Source organism: Hypanus sabinus, chromosome 4, assembly GCF_030144855.1.
Source record: "Hypanus sabinus isolate sHypSab1 chromosome 4, sHypSab1.hap1, whole genome shotgun sequence".
Lineage (NCBI taxonomy): Eukaryota > Metazoa > Chordata > Chondrichthyes > Myliobatiformes > Dasyatidae > Hypanus > Hypanus sabinus.
Window position 1 is genome coordinate 870,018 of NC_082709.1, and position 20,678 is coordinate 890,695.

At 38.6% G+C, this 20,678-nt stretch overlaps 1 protein-coding gene across 1 annotated transcript in view; it reads right to left on the reverse strand.

Annotated features, from left to right (window-relative positions):
* The window catches only part of rab3gap1 (RAB3 GTPase activating protein subunit 1), a 149,563-nt gene that overhangs the window by 125,855 nt on the left and 3,030 nt on the right, over positions 1-20,678 (reverse strand). The window contains exons 3-5 of the mRNA XM_059966259.1: positions 18,451-18,526; positions 17,958-18,093; positions 17,583-17,661 (exon numbers count right to left, since the gene is read on the reverse strand). Of these exons, the coding sequence (XP_059822242.1) occupies positions 17,583-17,661; positions 17,958-18,093; positions 18,451-18,526 (291 nt within the window). The remainder of the gene's footprint in view (positions 1-17,582; positions 17,662-17,957; positions 18,094-18,450; positions 18,527-20,678) is intronic.

The window sequence follows — 20,678 nt, forward strand, 5'->3', positions numbered from 1 at the left end:
CAAAGCGCCTGCAGAGAGATTTGGATAGTTTAGGTTAATGGACAAAGAAGAGGCAAATGAAATACAATGTTGGAAAGTGTATGGTCATGCACTTTGGTGGAAGAAATAAACAGGTAGACTATTATTTAGATACAGAGAGAATTCAAAATGCAGATACGCAAAGGACTTGGGACTCCTTGTGCAGGATACCCTAAAGGTTAATCTCCAGGTTGAGTTGGTGGTGAAGAAGGCGAATACAATATTGGCATTCATTTTTAGAGGCATAGAATACAAGAGCAGGGATGTGATTTTGAGGCTCTATAAGGCACTTGTGAGACCACACTTGGAAGTATTGTTTGCAGTTTTGGGCTCCTCATTTTAGAAAATATATACTGACAATGGAGAGATTTTCAGAGATTCATGAGAATGATTCCAGAAATGAAAGGGTTACCATATGAGGACTGCCTCGCAGCTGTTGTGCTGTATTCCCTGGAGTTTGGGAGAATCAGCGGGGATCTCATGGAAACATTCCGAATGCTAAAAGGCCTGAATAGAGTATGTATGGCAAAGTTATTTCCCATGGTAGGGGAGTCTAGGACAAGAGGGCACGACTTCAGGATTGAAGGACGTCCATTTAAAACAGACATGCAGAGGGTGGTAAATCTGTGGAATTTGTTGCCACGAGCGGCTGTGGAGGCCAAGTTGTTGGGTGCATTGAAGGTAGAGATAGTTCGGTACTTGATTAGCCAGGGCATCAAAGGGTATGAGAAGAAGGCAGAGGACTAGGGATGAATGGAAGAATTGGATCAGCCCATGATTGAATGGCAGAGTAGACGATGGGTCAATTGGCCTTCTTCTGCTCCTATATCTCATGGTTTTATGAATGTTAACATCTCATTCGCCTTCCTCACAACATACTCAACCTACAAATTAACCTTTAGGGAATCCTGCACAAGGACTGCTAAGTCCCTTTTAGTCTGAGATTTTTGTATTTTCTCTCCACTTAGAAAATAGTCAATCCTTTCATTTCTTCTACTAAAGTGCCTGACCATACAATTCCCAACAGTGTATGCCATTTGCTATTCCTTTCACCATTCTTCTAATCTGTTTAAGTCCTTCTGTAGACTCTCTAATTCCTCAAAACTCGCTGCCCCAACACCCTTTTTCATATCATCCCAAACCATTGAGATATAATGTAAAAAGAGTCAGTCTCAAGACATACTCCTGTGCAGCACCGCTAGGCACCAGCAGCCTACAAGAAAAGGCCACTTTTTGCCTCATGCCAGAATATTTCCTGTAATACCATGGAGTCATAGCTTGCCAAGCAGACTCATATATGGCTCCTTGTCAAAAGCCTTCTGAAAATCCAAGTGCACATCACCAACCATTGCCTGTCCTGTCTGTTATTTCTTTAAAGAATTCCAGCAGATTTGTCAGGCAAGGTTTTCCCTCAAAGAAACCATGCTGACTATGGCCTATTTTATCATGAACCTCTAAGTACCATGAGATCTCATCCTGAATAATCCACTCCTACATCTACCCAACCAATGAGGTCAGACTAACTGGCCTATATTTTCCTTTCTTCTGCCTCTCCCCACTTCTGGAAGAGTGGAGTGACATATGCAATTTTCCTGTCTACCAGAACCATTCCAAAATCTCGTGATTCTTGAAAGCTCATTACTAATGTCTCCACAATCTCTTCAGCCACCTATTTTAGAAACCTGGTTATCATTTAGAAACCTAGTAAGTCATCTGGTTCAGTCTTATTAGGGATGGTCAACATAACTTTGTGTGTAGTAGGTCATATCATGCCCATGTTGAGATTACCAGGAAAGTTGATGAAGGAAAGGCAGTGGATGTTGTTAACACGGACTTTAGCATATCTGGTCCAGAAGGTTCAGCAGCTTGGCATTGAGGATGAAGCAGTAAATTGAATTCAACATTGGTTAGCAGGAGAAGTTAGACTGGAGATTGAGTGCTGCGTCCATTGTTTTTAGTCATCTATTAACAATTAAGATGATAAATGGAGTAAACTAGATCAACATTTGCAGATAACACCAAGATTAAGGGCCTAATGGACAGTAAGAGCCATTATCAAAGCTTACAGTGGGATCTGGACCATCTGGGAAAATGGACTGGAAAAAATGGCAAGTGGATTTTAAAGCAGACAACTGTAAAGTGCTGCACTTTGCAAGGGCAAACCAGGGTAGGGCTTGCACAATTAATGATAGTTCTACTGCACTTCACATTGCCCTAATAGATCTGAGAATACAGGTTCACGATTCCATGAAAGAGTTGTCATAGGTAGATAATGTTGTAAAGAGAGCCTTTAGTTCATAAATAGAAATGCTGGGTATTGGAGTTGGGATGTTATGTTGAAGATGTTAATGAGGCTAAATTTGGGGGATGGTGAGCAGTGGTGGTCATCTACTGACAGAAAAGATATCAATAAGATTGAAAGAGTACAGAGAAAATTTACAAGGATATTACTGGGAGTTGAAGACCCAAATTATTGGGGAAGGTTGAATGGGTTAGGACTTTATTCCTCAGAGCGATGGAAAATGAGGGGAGATTTGATAGATGTATATAAAATTATGAGGGGTACAGGTAATAGAAAAAGTTGGCTTGCATTTGCCCTAAGATTGGGCAAGACTAGAACTAGAGATCATAGGTTAAGGGTGAAAGGTGAAATATTTAAGAGGAACCTGACGGTAATCGTTTTCACCCAGAGCATGACAAGAGTGTGGAACAAGCTGCCAGTGAAAGTGGTGGGTGCAGGTTCAATTGTAAAATTTAAGAGAAGTTTGGATAACTATATAGATGGGAGGGGTATGGAGAGCTATGGTCCAGGTGAGGTCAGTGGACTAGCTTCAGCATGGCCTAGATGTGTTGAAGGGTCTGCTGAAGCTGTAATGCTCCATGACACTAACTAGTACACAGGATGAAAGGAGGCTGTGAAGGTTTGTAGCCTGAGCATCCCACCATCGAAAACATCTTCAAATAGCAGAGCCTCAAGAAGACAGAATCCATTATTTAAGCCCCTAATGATTCAAGATATACCATCTTCTCATTACTACCACTAAGGATGAGGTTCATGAGCCTCAACATTTTAGAAACAGTTTCTTCCTCTCCAACATCAGATTTCTGAAAGGTCCTTGTTATTCTTCTTTTACACTTTGCCACAAAATGTTGCTGCTAGAGAAACAAGTTTCATGACACAAGTCACTGATAATAAATCTGATGAGATTTCTGATTTTGAATTCATAAGAAGAAACTGATTATTTAAATACGGGTAAGAAACAGTTAAAATCCCAATTTACTTCTTCCAAATTTATCAAGTTAAGTTTAACTGTCATTTGGCCATACATAGAGCCAGATGAAACATTGCAAGACAGATATACTCCAAATAAGAAGAAATTTTTGAATGGAAGAAGAACACTACCGTGGCAGACAAGTGAAATCATAAAAACATAGAAAATAGGTGCAGGAGTAGGGCATTCGGCCCTTCAAGCCTGCACCATCATTCAGTATGATCATGGCTGATCATCCAACTCAGAACCCTGTACCTGCTTTTTCTCCATACCCCCTGATCCCATTAGCCACAAGGGCCATATCTAACTTCCTCTTAAATATAGCCAATGAACCTGCCTCAACTGTTTCCTGTGGCAGAGAATTCCACAGATTCACCACTCTCTATGTGAAGAAGTTTTTCCTCATCTCGGTCCTAAAAGGCTTCCCCCTTATCCTTAAACTGTGACCCCTTGTTCTGGACTTCCCCAACATCGGAAACAATCTTCCTGCATCTAGCCTGTCCAATCCCTTTAGAATTTTATACGTTTCAATAAGATCTCCCCTCAATCTTCTAAATTCCAATGAGTATAAGCCTAGTTGATCCAGTCTTTCTTCATATGAAAGTCCTGCCATCCCAGGAATCAATCTGGTGAACCTTCTCTGTACTCCCTCTATGGTAAGAATGTCTTTCCTCAGATTAGGGGACCAAAACTGCACACAATATTCTAGGTGCGGTCTCACCAAGGCCCTGTACAACTGCAGTGGAACCTCCCTGCTCCTGTACTCAAATCCTTTTGCTATGAATGCCAACATACCATTTGCCTTTTTCACCGCCTGCTGTACCAGCATGCCCACCTTCAATGACTGGTGTACAATGACACTCAGGTCTTGTTGCATCTCCCCTTTTCCTAATCGGCCACCGTTCAGATAATAATCTGTTTTCCTGTTCTTGCAACCAAGGTGGATAACCTCACAATTATCCACATTAAATTGCATCTAACATGAATTTCCCACTCACCTAACCTATCCAGGTCACCCTGCATCCTCTTAGCATCCTCCTCACAGCTAACATCGCCGCCCAGCTTCCTGTCATCCGCAAACTTGGAGATGCTGCATTTAATCCCCTTGTCTAAATCATTAATATATATTGTAAACAACTGGGGTCCCAGCACTGAGCCTTGCGGTACCCCACTAGTCACTGCCTGCCATTCTGAAAAGGTCCCGTTTACTCCCACACTTTGCTTCCTGTCTGCCAACCAATTCTCTATCCACATCAATACCATACCCCCAATACCATGTGCTTTAAGTATGCACACTAATCTCCTGTGTGGGACCTTGTCAAAAGCCTTTTGAAAATCTAAATATACCACATCCACTGGCTCTCCCCTATCCACTCTACTAGTTACATCTTCAAAAAATTCTATAAGATTCATCAGATATGATTTTCCTTTCACAAATCCATGCTGACTTTGTCCGATGATTTCACCTCTTTCCAAATGTGCTGTTATCACATCTTTGATAACCGACTCTAGCATTTTCCCCACCACCGATATCAGACTAACTGGTCTATAATTCCCCGGTTTCTCTCTCCCTCCTTTTTTAAAAAGTGGGGTTACATTAGCCACCCTCCAATCCTCAGGAACTAATCCATAATCTAAGGAGTTTTGAAAAATTATCATTAATGCATCCACTATTTCTTGGGCTACTTCCTTAAGCACTCTGGAATGTAGACCATCTGGCCCTGGGGATTTATCTGCCTTTAATCCCTTCAATTTACCTAACACCACTTCCCTACTAACATGTATTTCCCTCAGTTCTTCCATCTCACTAGACCCTCAGTCCCTTACTATTTCCGGAAGATTATTTATGTCCTCCTTAGTGAAGACAGAACCAAAGTAGTTATTCAATTGGTCTGCCATGTCTTTGTTCCTTATGATCAATTCACCTGTTTCTGACTGTAAAAGACCTACATTTGTCTTCACCAATTTTTTTCTTTTCACGTATCTATAAAAGCTTTTACAGTCAGTTTTTAATGTTCCCTGCCAGCTTTCTCTCATAATCTTTTTTCCCTTTCCTAATTAAGCCCTTTGTCCTCCTCTGCTGGACTCTGAATTTCTCCCAGTCCTCAGGTATGCTGCTTTTTCTGACTAATTTATATGTTTCTTCTTTGGACTTGATACTATCCCTAATTTCCCTTGTCAGCCATGGGTGCACTACCTTCCCTGGTTTATTCTTTTGCCAAACTGGGATGAACAATTGTTGTAGTTCATCCATGCGATCTTTAAATGCTTGCCATTGCATATCCACCGTCAACCCTTTAAGTATCATTTGCCAGTCTATCTTAGCTAATTCACGGCTCATACCTTCAAAGTTACCCTTCTTTTAAGTTCAGAACCTTTCTTTCTGAATTAACTATGTCACTCTCCATCTTAATGAAGAATTCCACCACATTATGGTCACTCTTACCCAAGAAGCCTCGCACAAGATTGCTAACTAACTCTTCCTCATTGCTCAATACCCAATCTAGAATGGCCTGCTCTTTAGTTGGTTCCTCGACATGATGGTTCAGAAAACCATCCCGCATACATTCCAAGAAATCCTCTTCCTTAGCACCCTTACCAATTTGGTCCACCCAATCTATATGTGGATTGAAGTCACCCATTATAACTACTGTTCCTTTATTGCACGCATTTCTAATTTCCTGTTTAATGCCATCCCCAACCTCACTACCACTGTTAGGTGGCCTGTACACAACTCTCACCAGCGTTTTCTGCCCTAGTGTTATAGCTCTACCCATATCAATTCCACATCCTCCAGGCTAATGTCCTTCTTTTCTATTGCGTTAATCTCCTCTCTAACCAGCAATGCTACCCCACCTCCTTTTCTTTCCTGTCTATCCCTCCTGAATATTGAATATCCCTGGATGTTGAGCTCCCATCTTTGGTCACCCTGCAACCATGTCTCTGTGATCCCAACTATATCATATTCATTAATAACTATCTGCACATTCAATTCATCCACCTTGTTACGAATACTCCTCGCATTGACACACAAAGCCTTCAGGCTTGTTTTTACAACACTCTTGGCCCTTATACAATTATGTTGAAAAGTGGGGATTTGCCTGCCTGCCACTTTTACTTTTCACCTTACTACTTTTTGCTTCTACCCTCAATTTACATCCCTCTGTCTCTCTGCACTTGTTCCCATCCCCCTGCCACATTAGCTTAAAGCCTCCTGAACAGCAGTAGCAAACTCTCCCCCTAGGGCATTGGTTCCAGTCCAGCCCAGGTGCAGACCGTCCTGTTTATACCGGTCCCAACTCCCCCAGAAATGGTTCCAATGCCCCAGAAATTTGAATCCCTCCCCTTTGCACCATTTTTCAAGCCATGTATTCATCTGAAATATCCTCCTATTTCTACTCTGACTAGCACGTGGCACTGGTAATAATCCAGAGATTATTACTTTTGTGGTCCTACTTTTTAAGTTTATCTCCATTAACTCTCTAAATTCACCTTGTAGGATCTCATCCTATAACTACTATATCATTGGTACCTATGTGCACCACGACCACTGGCTGTTCACCCTCCCATTCCAGAATGTCCTGCAGCCACTCAGAGACATCCTTGACCCTTGCACCAGGGAGGCAACATACCATCCTGGAATCTCGTTTGCGACCGCAGAAATGCCTATCTATTCCCATTACAATCGAATCCCCTATCACTATAGCTATCCCACTCCTTTTCCTTCCCTCCTGTGCCACAGAGCCACCCGTGGTGCAATGAACTCGGCTGCTGCTGCCTTCCCCTGATGAGACATCTCCCCCCACAGTATCCTTTCTTTCTTTTTCAACTTTTTATTATTATTATTAATATCAACATGATAAGATTAATACATAGTGGGATTACAAACTTACAAATTTAAACTGAACATAAAATGATACACAAGAAATAGTTACAATATAGTTAAGTCTTCCCAAATCATGAATGATACAAATATCATATAAACAAAGCAAAACTAGGTATATCATATTATATGTACAAAAAACAGAAAAGAGAAAAAGAAAAAAAAAATTTAACCCTAAGAAAAACTAATCTAACAACCTAATAACTAATAAAGAGAAAATAAAAAGGAAGAAAAAAATAATGAATAATGTTTATAGTATCTATATAAAAAAAAAACAAAATCATCAGTGTCGCCAACTCCGATCCTCTCAACGTATGTACAATTAAAACCGGGAAAACGAATAGGTTTGGAACAGGGTCAAATTACATCGTATGAAAATATTGAATAAATGGTCTCCATGCCTTTTCAAATTTAGTAGAAGGGTCAAATACAACACTTTTAATTTTCTCCAAATTTAGACATAACATAGTTTGAGAAAGCCAATGAAACACGGTAGGGGGATTAATTTCTTTCCAATTCAACAAAATAGATCTTTTAGCCATTAATGTAAGAAATGCAATCATTCGACAAGCAGAAGAAGATAAATGGATTGAGTCCATCATTGGTAAACCAAAAATTGCAGTAATAGGATGAGGTTGTAAATCAATGTTCAATACCGTGGAAATAATATCGAAAATGTCTTTCCAGTGTTTTTTCAAAAGCAGACATGAGCAAAACATATGAGTTAAAGACGCTATCTCAGAATGACATCTGACACATATAGGGTTTATATAGGAATAGAAACGAGCCAATTTATCCTTGGACATATGAGCCCTGTGTATAACATTAAACTGTATTATTTAGTACATATAGATGATAAATTGACTAATTGAAAAATTTTATCCCAATTCTCAATAGGGATGGCAAGGTTAAGTTCTCTTTCCCAATCATTTTTAATCTTATAGAAGGGCTCTGGACGTATTTTCTTAATTATATTGTAGAGTTTTGATATTACACCTTTCTGAGAAGGATTTAGTTCTAACAAATTCTCCAAAATACCTGAAGACTCAAGATTTGGAAAGGTAGGAAGTACAGTGTTTAAGAAATTCCTAATCTGTAAATATCTAACAAGATGAAATCTATGCAAATTATATTTATTAGATAATTGTTCAAAAGACATAAAACAATTATCCAAAAATAAATCGGAAAATCGTAGTAATCCTTTAGTCTTCCAAGCTGAATAAGCTTGGTCTATAATAGAAGGATGAAAAAAGAAATAGGATACAATAGGAATAGTTAAAACAAATTGATTCAACCCAAAAAATTTCCGAAATTGAAACCATATACGTAAAGTATGTTTAACTATCGGATTGTCAATTCGTTTCTGCAATTTAGAAAGAGCAAAGGGGAGAGAAGACCCTAAAATAGAACCCAATGAAAATCCTTGTAGAGATTTAGTTTCCAGGTTTACCTAATGAGGGCTAAAAGATAAATCCCAATCCTTTAACCAACATATCAAATATCGGATATTAATTGCCCAATAATAAAATCTAAAATTAGGCAATGCCAATCCACCTTCCTTCCTTGCCTTCTGTAAGTATTTTTTTACCTAATCTAGGATTTTTATTCTGCCATATATATGAGGAAATTTTTGAATTAGCAAAAAAAGATTTCGGAATAAAAATTGGTACCGCTTGAAATAGATATAAAAATTTGGGTAAAATAATCATCTTAATAGCATTAATCCGACCCATCAGAGATAAAGATAATGGTGACCATTTAGTGAACAAACATTTAATCTGATCAATTAAGGGTAAAAAATTAACCTTAAGTAACTGCTTATAATTTTAATCCCTAAGTATATAAAAGAGTCATTAACTAATTTTAAAGGTAAATTACCATAAATTGGAACCTGTCTATTTAAAGGAAACAATTCACTCTTATTAAGATTTAATTTATACCTGGAAAAATTACTAAATTGAGCCAACAATGATATAACTAAAGGAATGGATTTCTCAGGATCAGAAATATATAATAATAAATCATCTGCGTATAATGATAACTTATGTATATCCATCCCACGAGTAATGCCAAAAATGTTCAGTGATTCTCTAATAGCAATTGCCAAAGGTTCTAAAGCAATATCAAATAATAATGGACTAAGAGGACAGCCTTGCCTGGTACCCTGAAATAAATGAAAAAAGGGAGATCTTTGATTGTTAGTAATGACCGAGGCTACTGGAGTATGATATATCAGTTTAATCCAGGATATGAATGTCAGACTAAAATTAAAACTTCTCAAGCACAGTAAATAAGTATGGCCATTCAACTCTATCAAATGTTTTCTCTGCATCTAATGAAATTACACATTCTGAGGTGCTACGTGAAGGAGTATAAACAATATTCAATAATCTCCTAATATTGAAAAAAGAATAGCGATTTTTAATAAAACCAGTTTGATCTTCCGAGATAATTTGAGGTAATACCTTCTCCAGCCTGGACGCCAGTAACTTGGAAAAGATCTTGGAATCTACATTCAATAAGGATATTGGTCTATAGGATGCACAGTCAGTAGGGTCTTTATCTTTTTTCAATATTAAAGAAATGGAAGCTCTATAAAAAGATTGTGGCAATTTACCCAATCTAATTGCTTCTTCAAAAACGCTGCATAACCAAGGAGAATGAGTAGAGGAAAAACACTTAAATTCCACTGTATACCCATCTGGACCTGGTGCTTTCACAGAATTCATAAGAGGAAATAACCCCTTTAATTTCTGCATCCGTAATAGGAGTTTCTAATATTGAAAGATCATCTGATGATAATTGTGGGAAAATTCAATTTCCGAAGAAAATCACGCATGGTATTATGATCATGAGGGAATTCAGAATGATACCCGGAGGTATAAAAATATTGCAAAGATTTGTTTATCTCATCATGGTTAACTGTCAATTCACCATTCTATTGACGAATCTTAATAATTTGACGTTTAACCAAAGCATTCTTCAATTGATTAGCTAACAGTTTACCCGATTTATCACTATGTATATAAAAATCAGATCTGGTTTTCATTAATTGATTTTCAATTGAAGATGTAAGTAATAAACTGTGTTCCATTTGAAGTTCAACCCTTTGTTTGTAAAGCTCCTTACTAGGAGCAGTCGAATATTTCTTGTCAATTTCTTTAATTTTATCAACCAATAAAAGAGTTTCCTTCTTAATACGTTTTCTCAAACCAACGGAATAGAAGATAATCCTTCCACGTATATATGCTTGAAAAGTGTCCCAAAGTGTTCCGCAAGAAATGTCATCCGTGGAATTAGTTGAAGAAAAGAAATCGATCTGTTGCTTCATAAATTTAATGAAATCTGGATCTTGCAGTAAGGTAGAATCAAATCGCCATTGCCTAATACTAGAAGCTGTACCCATTAATTTAATAGAAAGTTTCAATGGAGCATGATCAGAGATGGCTATAATGTCATAATTACAACCAATTACAGATGGAATAAAATGAGTCAATGAAAAAAATAGTCAATTCTCGAGTAAGAATGATAAACATGTGAGAAAAATGAAAACTCTTTGTCCTTAGAATGCCGAAATCTCCAAATATCGAAAATTCCATTATCAGTCAAAAAATAATTAATGTAAGTGGCCGACTTATTAGGTAAAGTCTGAGTGGATATAGATCTGTCCAACAAAGGATTTAAACAACAATTAAAGTCACCACCCATTATTAACATATATTCATTTAGATTAGGTAGAGAAGTAAATAAGGACTTTAAAAAAATCGGGATAATCCAAATTTGGAGCATAAACATTAACCATAGCAACTTTTTTGTTAAAAAGTAACCCAGTAATTAACAAAAATCTGCCATTCGGATCTGAAATAATATCGTGTTGGACAAATGTAATAGAGGAGTCAATAAAAATTGAAACTCCTTTTACTTTGGCATTCAAATGCCAATGGTACTGTTGACCCCTCCAAAACCTAAAAAAATGTTGATTGTCCTCTTTCTTCACATGAGTTTCTTGTACAAAAATAATATGTGCATTCAGTCTTTGGAATACTTTGAAAATCTTTTTCTGTTTAATCGGATGGTTTAAACCATTAGTATTCCAAGAGACAAAATTAATGGTCTGAGCCATATTTCTAAAATTAACCCTTTGGTATATAAAGTTAACCAAATTATGAACTCATGCACCAGGAAGAGGAACAAAAATAAGAGGCGGACCCGAAAGTGACGACACCGCGGACATTTTAGTAGTTTAAAATCAGCCCAAATGAAAAAACTAAAAAAAAACTAATAAAAAGAGCAATAGAGTTAGAAAGGAATCCCCCACCCCCCACCCATGAAAAAAAAAGCCCTTCCTGAGCCTGGAGGAGGCCAGGAAAAAAAAGAAATGAAACTAAATCTACCCCCCCGTATCACCAGAAGGCAACTCCAAATATATAGAGCAGAAAAAGAGATCCACCCAAACTCCAAAAAAGTAATTAACACTATACTAAAACAAGCTTCTTAATATAATTGCTAGTAAAAAAACCCAAAAAGAATATAAACACTAGTAACTTATAAATCGGGTTAAAACCCAAACAAAAAAAAGTTAAAATGTGATAAGAAATGCATTATAGGAAGACGAGAAAAAAATTGGTGAAATAAAAAAAAAAGCAAGAAATATTTTAGAGAAGAAACCGCCATCTTAGTCACACAAAAAATGAAAAGGATATCAAACCGTTAAAAAAAAATTCACCTTCATAGGATTAATAATAATGACCAAAAATAAAGTACAATGGTTAAAGTAAGTAAATTTAAAAGATTAGTATGTCAAAAAAAAACTTTAATTAGAATATAAAATGTAGAATAAACCTACACCAATAGCCAGAAACAAAATCTGGTTTTGGAAACAATAACTATCTTGTAACGATCAAAATCACTCATTTATTAGAAATGAGAGTCCAAAGCAGTAGGATAATCCAGAAAGCTTCGAGCTTCAGATGTGGAGAGAAAAACACGCCGTGGTGCATTCGGAGGCGAGATTCTAAGTTTCGCAGGGTATAAAAGCGCTGGTTTCAGATTTTTCTCATAACATTCGGACATCAGTGGTTTAAAAAGGAGCCTTGCCTTCATTACTTCTGGGCTAAAATCCTCCACTAATCGGAATTGGAAATCTTTAAATTTAACCATCCCTAAACGCCGAGCCACACGAATAAGTTGCTCTTTGACATACACATTATGAAATCGAACAATTACAACAGGTGGTTTAGATGAAGAACTTGATGATCGGCGCATAATTCTGCAGGCGCGATCAAGTAACAGAGGACTGTCTGGGAATACAGAAGAGAACTCATCCTTTAAAAGTTGAGCAAAATACTTCGAGGGGTCCCCTTGTTCAATACCTTCCGGGAGACCAAGTATGCGTAAGTTCTGTCTTCTGGACCGATTTTCAAAGTCAACACTCTTGGCTTTAAGTGTTTCCACCTGTTTAATCGTTGAAGATAATCTCTGCTCCAGTTTTTTGATTATCGAGTCTCGCTTCCGAGCCTCCTCTTGCAAAGTTGCGATTAGAGTTTGCTGCTGCTTAACTACTAAATCAGTCTTATCCATAGAATCCTGGAAAGCCTTTAGATCTTGTTTGAAAGTCAATTCAGTACGCTTAGGATCGGTCTTTTTTTTCTTTCCGTTGCCGTTAGGATCTTTCCCAGGGTCTCGCACTTTAGATCTTAAAGCCATTTCTGTACTCATTTCTTCAAAATTCACAGTACACTCTTAAAGTTAAGTCCAAAAAAGTAGCAAGAATCTTTTGGTGTAGGTAAAAGTAAGTTAAGTAAGGGTGGGCATAGGTTAAAAAAAGGTTATGGAGCGAATCTGAAACAGTACTCACTCCATGAGCATCTCCTGGTGACTCTCTGTTTAGGAGGGAGATGACCTCAGGGGACTCCTGCACTACCTGCCTACTGCTATGCTGTCTAGTGGCCACCCCTTCCCTTTCTGCCTGTGTAGCCTTTGCCAAAGTAAAAGCAAAAGAAAGGTCATTAGGAAGGAAAAGATAAGCAAAAGCAATGAAGCCACAGCTAGTGGGAAGATAGGGGACTGGGAACCTTTTAAAAACTTTCAGAAGGAAACTAAGAAGGTCATTAGCAAGGAAAAGATGAATTATGAAAGGAAGCTGGTGACTAATATCAAAGAAGACACTAAGACTTCATTAAGTATATGTAGCCCCTTGGTAAGCCTCAGTTTGGCGGGGCCGAAGGCTGCTCCTCCTAGACGGAAGCAAGCTGAGCGAGTCTAAGGTGTGCCAGGAAGCTACATATATAAAGGGTAAAAGGGTTGAGGGTAGATACAGGGCCAATAGAAAATGACGCTGGAGTTGTTGTAATGAGAGACACCGAGAAGGCAGAGGAACTGAATGCATATTTTGCATTGGTCTTCACAGTGGAAGACATCTGCAGTATACTGGACATTCAAGAGTGTCAAGGAAGTGAAGTAGGTGCAGTGAAAATTACGACTGAGGTGGTGTTCAGGAAGCTTAATGGTTTGAGGGTGGATAAATCTCCTGGACCTGATGGAATGCATCCTCGGGTTCTGAAGGGAGTAGCTGAAGAGATTGCAGAAAGATTAACAATAATCTTTCAAGAATCGATGGATTCTGGCATTGTACCAGATGACTGGAAAATTGCAAATGTTATTCCGCTATTTAAGAAGGGTGGAAGGCAGCAGAAAGTAAACTATAGACCTGTTAGCCAGACATCAGTGGTTGGGAAGTTGGTGGAATCAATTGGAATCAGATTACGTTGAACCTGGAGGCACATGACAAGATAGGCCAAAGCCAGCATGGTTTCCTGAAAGGAATATCCTGCCTGACTAACCTACTGCAATTTTTTGAGGAAATTACAAGCAGTGTAGACAAAGGAGATGCAGTAGCTATGGTGTACAGGTGTCCTCTGTTTTTCAAACTTTCGTTTTACGACATCTCGCTGTTACGAAAGACCTACATTACTTAACTGTTTTCACTAACAGAAGGTGTTTTCTAGCCAGCAATGCTTAAACACGTGCCTGTGAGCATCTGTGTTTTATGACGATTTATTTTGGGCATCGGTTAGCAAGATGAGTTTCAAGGTATCAGAAAAGCCTAAAATAGCGCATAAGGGTGTTACACTTAGCGTAAAACTAGACATAATAAAGCATTTTGATCATGGTGAACGAAGCAAGTATATAGTGAGTTTGGCAACGGGTTTGTGGAAGTTGAGAACGATGATGTTGAAGAGGTTTTTGCATCCCATGACCAAGAACTGACAAATGAAGAGCTGATGAAGAGGAAAGGATAACAATTGAAACCGAACGGCCCAAAAGTGAAGTCGCCCAAGAACTGAACGTGAAGCAATTGCGTGAAATTTTCGCTGCAATTGACAACGCTGCAATGATAGCAGAAAAGAACGACTTTAATTTTGAAAGAGTACGTAGGTTTAGGGCATATTTGCAGGATGGTTTGAGTGCTTACAAAGAACTATATGATAGAAAACTGCTGGAGGCTAATAGTCAAGCATACTGTCGTTTTTCAAGCCTTCCACTTCAGCCACAGCAGACGACGAAACTCAACCTTCGACATCGAGGCAGTCAGACATAGAAGGTGGTGACCTGCTTGCCCTAATAAAAACAGACAACGATGAGATGACACCGTGGTCTCCTCGACCTCCCACTACCCCAACCTCCGACAACTTAGCCCAACACACCATCATTAGTCTTCCTAATTCCTGTAAATGAAACTACACTGGACATACATTATATCTACTTTATATTGGCTGTGTATTTTAGGTTACTGGAAAGAGTGCTTCTGCCGAGAGCGCTTGCGCCGTGTGTTTCTGCCAAGAGCACTTGCATGAGATTTTCGCTATGGTGGACAGTGCTGCAATAATTGCAGAAAAGTATTCCTACTTTATATAGGCTGCGTATTTATCAGATCATTCCTGCTTTTACTATATGTTACTGCTATTTTAGGTTTTGTGTGTTATTTGGCATGATTGGTAGGTTACTCTTTGGGTCTGTGAACTCTCACAAATTTTTCCCATATAAATAAATGGTAATTGCTTCTTCACTTTATGACATTCCAGCTTATGAACCTTTTCATAGGAATGCTCTACCTTTGAACAGTGGGGGAAACCTGTGCTTGGATTTTCAGAAGGTCTTTGACAAGGCACCAAACATGAGGCTACTTAGCAAGATAAGAGCCCATGGAATTACAGGGAAGTTACTAGCATAGAAACATAGAAAACCTACAACACAATGCAGGCCCTTCAGCCCAAAAAGTTGTGCCGAACATGTTCCTAGCTTAGAAATTACTAGGCTTACCCATAGCCCTCTATTTTGCTAAGGTCCATCCAAAAGTCTCTTAAAAGACCCTATTGTATCCGCCTCCACCACCATCGCCGGCAGCCCATTCCACGCACTCACCACTCTCTGAGTAAAACAACTTACCCCTGACATCTCCTCTGTACCTAGTCCCCAGCACCTTAAACCTGTACCCTGTTGTGGCAACCATTTCAGCCCTGGGAAAAAGCCTCTGACTATCCAGATGATCAATGCCTCTCATCATTTTATACACCTCTGTCAGGTCATCTCCCATCCTCCGTCACTCCACGGAGAAAGGCTGAGTTCATTCAACCTGTTTTCATAAAGCATGCTCCCCAATCCAGGCAACATCCTTGTAACTCTCCTCTGCACCCTTTCTATGGTTTCCACATTCTTCCTGTAGTGAGGCAACTGGAACTGAGAACAATACTCCAAGTGGGGTCTGACCAGTGTCCTATATAGCTGCAACATTACCTCACAGCACCTAAATTCAATTCCACGACTGAGGAAGGCCAATACACTGTATGCCTTCTTAACCAGAGTCAACCTGCACAGCTGCTTTGAGCGTCCTACGGACTTGGACCCCATGATCCTCCACACTGACAAGAGTCTTACCACTAATACTATATTCTGCCATCATATTTGACCTACCAAAATGAACCACCTCACACTTATCTGGGTTGAACTGCACCTGCCGCTTCTCAGCCCAGTTTTGTATCCTATCAATGTCCCTCTGTAACCTCTGACAGCCCTCTACAGTATCCACAACACCTCCAACCTTTGTGTCATCAGCAAACTTACTAACCCATCCCTTCACTTCCCCGCCAGGTCATTTATAAAAATCACGAAGAGTAAGGGTCCCAGAACAGATCCCTGAGGCACACCACTGATCACTGACCTCCATGCAGAATATGACCCGTCTACAACCACTTGTTGCCTTCTGTGGGCAAGCCAGTTCTGGATCAGAGCACAGAATAAATCAGTAAAATACAGTCACACTAAAAACTACAGTCCAAGCTCGCGAGTCCATGAATGTGGCAGCAGTCTGCAGTCGAACACAATATGGCTTGTCTTCTGCCAAGCAAACACCAGAGGACAACACCAACTCCAGCGTGTACACCATGCCATCCAACCTCCTGCATTTTGGTGGAGTGTACCGACTTCTATGTCTCTCTCTTGGGCAGCTGTCAGCAGGCAACTAAGCCACAGCTTGAAGCTTAGTCTTCCTCTGCTACTTGCCAATGAACCAGTGAATTATCCTTCCAGCATTCCACATTAACAATGTCCAACAGGGTCCTGCGGCCACAAGAAATGCAACTATGACAATCACTCGCTATTAGACTGTACATCTTCGCCTACCCACTCTGTCACAGGCAGTAGCATGATCTGCAGCAAGTCCAGCTCCTCTGTCAACAAGCAATTCACTGATCGGGTAGACCTGCAGAACCTTAAGTTCTTAAATTTCAGCAGGATCTTGCAATGATTAAAAAAATTTTTTTAAAAGGACGATTACACTTTTGATTCGTCTCATAGAAGTCGCTCAAGCCAAACACACCGCCATCTTACTGGAAGTATAACGACACAGCATAGTCTACTCATATAGAACTTTGCCAGCTTTCCTGTTTTGGAAAGTTTTCTTTGTTCTCTCAAGCTTTTATAGTAGCAAAATCACTTAACCTCAGTCTGGAAGCATTCTAAATGAAAAACATTAATCTTAGTCTGGGACATCACTAAAAACACTTCAATAACAATAGCTCATGATAATTACAGTACGTAGGAAAGGCTAATGCACATGACATATATTTTGCATGGAATACGTCCTTTAGCTTTTCCTGTTCTTTAATAAATAATTTTAGAAAAGACTTTCACACTCCTAAATTTAAGTAATTTCCCAGAAAAATAATAGCAGATGTTTTTGCAGCATCAAAGCTCTTTTCATTGACATATGGATGCAAGTTCTACATATACTTCGATACAAGACTTTGCTGTCTCCTCACCAGAGACAACTTCATAAACATACATAGTATTAGTTTTGTATTAAAATCTAATTGTCTACCCATAATAAATAGCATCAAGAATATGCCTACCATCTGACCAGACAATGGGCTCTGGGTGGAAAATCATTGTTCATGGATAGCAAATCCTGCATTGCTTCAGGAAGAACATCTATTGAAATAAAATTGCAATTTACAAAATTACAGAATACATAAAACAGCATGAGGAAGAAACTAATTTTCCCAACTGAAAAGAACAAAACAGAGATGGAAACCAACTTACAAAATCCACCCCCTAACAAAGCTAAAAACTTTGTATTGGAATTGGAGCAGTATTGGAACCTAGTCGCTCTACTTCTACAAGTTTATTTAAAGGTGGATACATTTATTCTAGTTAAAGGGTTTAAATGGGTCAGATTTCCAGTCAGTGGGTGTATAAATGCAGTCAGCTCAGGTGACTAGTCATACCTTCTATTGACGCTTCTTTTACGTCCTTATCTACCGACGATTCTTGTTTGAGGTAATGATGTGTTATAGTGAATTTATAATCTGCGAAAGAAATCTCATCAGACTTCTCCTCCCACACTCCAGAGGTTAATTCACCCTGTAAATTCACAAGGTACAATAACTAGCAGTACAGAGCAATAATATACAAAAGCACTACAACTGATTTAAGTTTACTATATATTCCTGCCAAAAATTGTAAACCCCAGAGGTTGAAAATACCAGTAGAGATGTGACAATTATTCCAATGGTGGGATTTTCTCTCTCTTCATTACTCATGATGAGATACTTCACATATTTATAGCCAGACATAAATACACTCAAGATATCTGCAGAGCAAACACACTTAACAAGAACCCATAATGACATTAATAAAATTAATTTTCAATTATCACTGATATAATTTCTTGACAAATTTCAAATACCAGTTAACTATGACAATGCAACAAAAACAGACCTTTTCCAAAGGTTTGCTTGCAGTTCTTCCAATCAGTTTCCAATCATTCAGCACTTCCTCAATTTTTGACATGAATCTAGAGGTAGGAAAATGAGAAATAATAGATAAACTTAAAAACTCCAATGCAACACCTTTTATAGGCACAGACATGATGGGTTGAGTAGTTTCTTTCTGCATGGTAAAATTATATGATTCTTTGAACTGCTACTGATCCTTAAATAAATTATATAACAAGCATTCAACAAAATATTATTCTAACACATATCACCATGTCACCTCGCATTATACACATTTTACAGGCTAGAAATAATGCTTCAAAGACAGCAGCATTTACTGAAGGTTGAGTACACCTTACCCTAAAAGCCCAAATCCAAAAACCTCTGAAATCCAAATTTTTTTTTGCTGACACGACATCACAAATGGAAAATTCTACAAGGTGCTGGGAAGGTTCCCAAGTGATGCGCAGACATCATCAAGGACAGTTCTGAGAGGTGGCCTCACATATGTAATGAACAAAAGTTAATTCAAAGATTCTAAGTACATGTATTATTGAAAAAATGTATCAATTATACAACCTTGGGATTTGTCTGCTTGCAGACAGCCACAAAGCAAGAAACCTGGAAGAACCTAATAAAGATAAACACCCAATGCACAGAGAAAGAGAAAAGAAACACAAACCACGCAAATAAAAGTGAGCAACAGCATTCTGAATGAAAAATAGAAAAACACTGCATAAAGCAAAAAATGAAGATCTTGATCGTATTTTGAAAGAGTGCATTCATCATCAGAATGAACATATGTCTCTCAATGATATGCTGAACATGAAAGAAGCAAAGAACTAGCATGACAAACTGAAAATTGAAGGTAATTGTGAATATTCATCAGGCTGGTTGCAGAAATTTAAGAAAAGGCATGGCATTAAATTTTTAAAGATTGTACTGATAAAGCATTTGCTCATCATGAATAAGCAAAGAAATACATTGATGAGTTTACAAAGATAGTCACTGATGAAAGTCTAACACCAGAACATGTCTACAATGCTTATTGTTTTTACATTTTATATAAAATCTTTAAAAAATCCAATATAAGTACTAAGGTGACGTTGTGGATCATGAAGTAGGTTTTCAAAGCTTGCAGAGAGATTTAGGCCAGTTAGGAGAGTGAGCTGAAAGATGGCAGATGGAGTTTAATGCTGATAATTGTGAGTTGCTACATTTTGGTAGGACTAATCAAAATAGGACATACATGGTAAATGGTTGGGCATTGAGGAATGCAGAAGAACAGAGTGGTCTAGGAATAATGGAGCATAGTTCCTTGAAGGTGGAATCTCATGTGGATAGGGTGGTGAAGAAAGCTTTTAGTATGCTGGCCTTTACAAATCAGAGTAATGAGTTTAGGAGTTGGGATGTAATGTTAAAATTGTACAAGGCATTGGTGAGGCCAAATTTGGGGTATTGTGTACAGTTCTGGTCACCGAATTATAGGAAAGTTGTCAACAAAATTGAGACAGTACAGAGGAGATTTACCAGAATGTTAACTGGTTTTCAGCACCTAAGTTACAGGGAAAGGTTGAACAAGTTAGGTCTTTATTCTTTGGAGCATAGAAGGTTGAGGGGGGATTTAAAATTATGAGGGGGATAGATAGAACTGACGTGGTTAGGCCTTTTCCTTTGAGAGTAGGGGAGATTCAAACAAGAGGACATGAGTTGAGAGTTAAGGGGCAAAAGTTTAGGGGTAACACCAGGGGAACTCTACTCAGAGATTGGTAGCTGTGTGGAACGAGCTCCCAGTAGAAGTGGTAGACGCAGGTTCGATTTTGTCATCTTAAAAAAAAATTGGATAGTTATATGGACAGGAAAGGAATGGAGGATTCTGGGCTGAGTGCAGGTAGGTGGGACTAGGTGAGAGTACGCATTCGGCATGGACTAGAAGGGCCGAGATGGCCTGCTTCCGTGATGTAATTTTTATATGGTTATAATTACAAAATCACTAATTTTACTGTTTCATTCGAAAGGGCCAGATCTAAGATGGTATGTTCTCCTGTGGGTTCAGTAACATGCTGTTCGAGAAAGACATATGGATGCATTCTATGAAGTCCTCCTCAAGACCGCCTCAACCAACAGATTCACCCAATATATCTGCAAATTAAAGTCACCCATGATAACTGCTGTTAAACTCATTCCTGCTAGCCCTATATTCTTCTAGATTTCTATAATTACCTAGTTTTT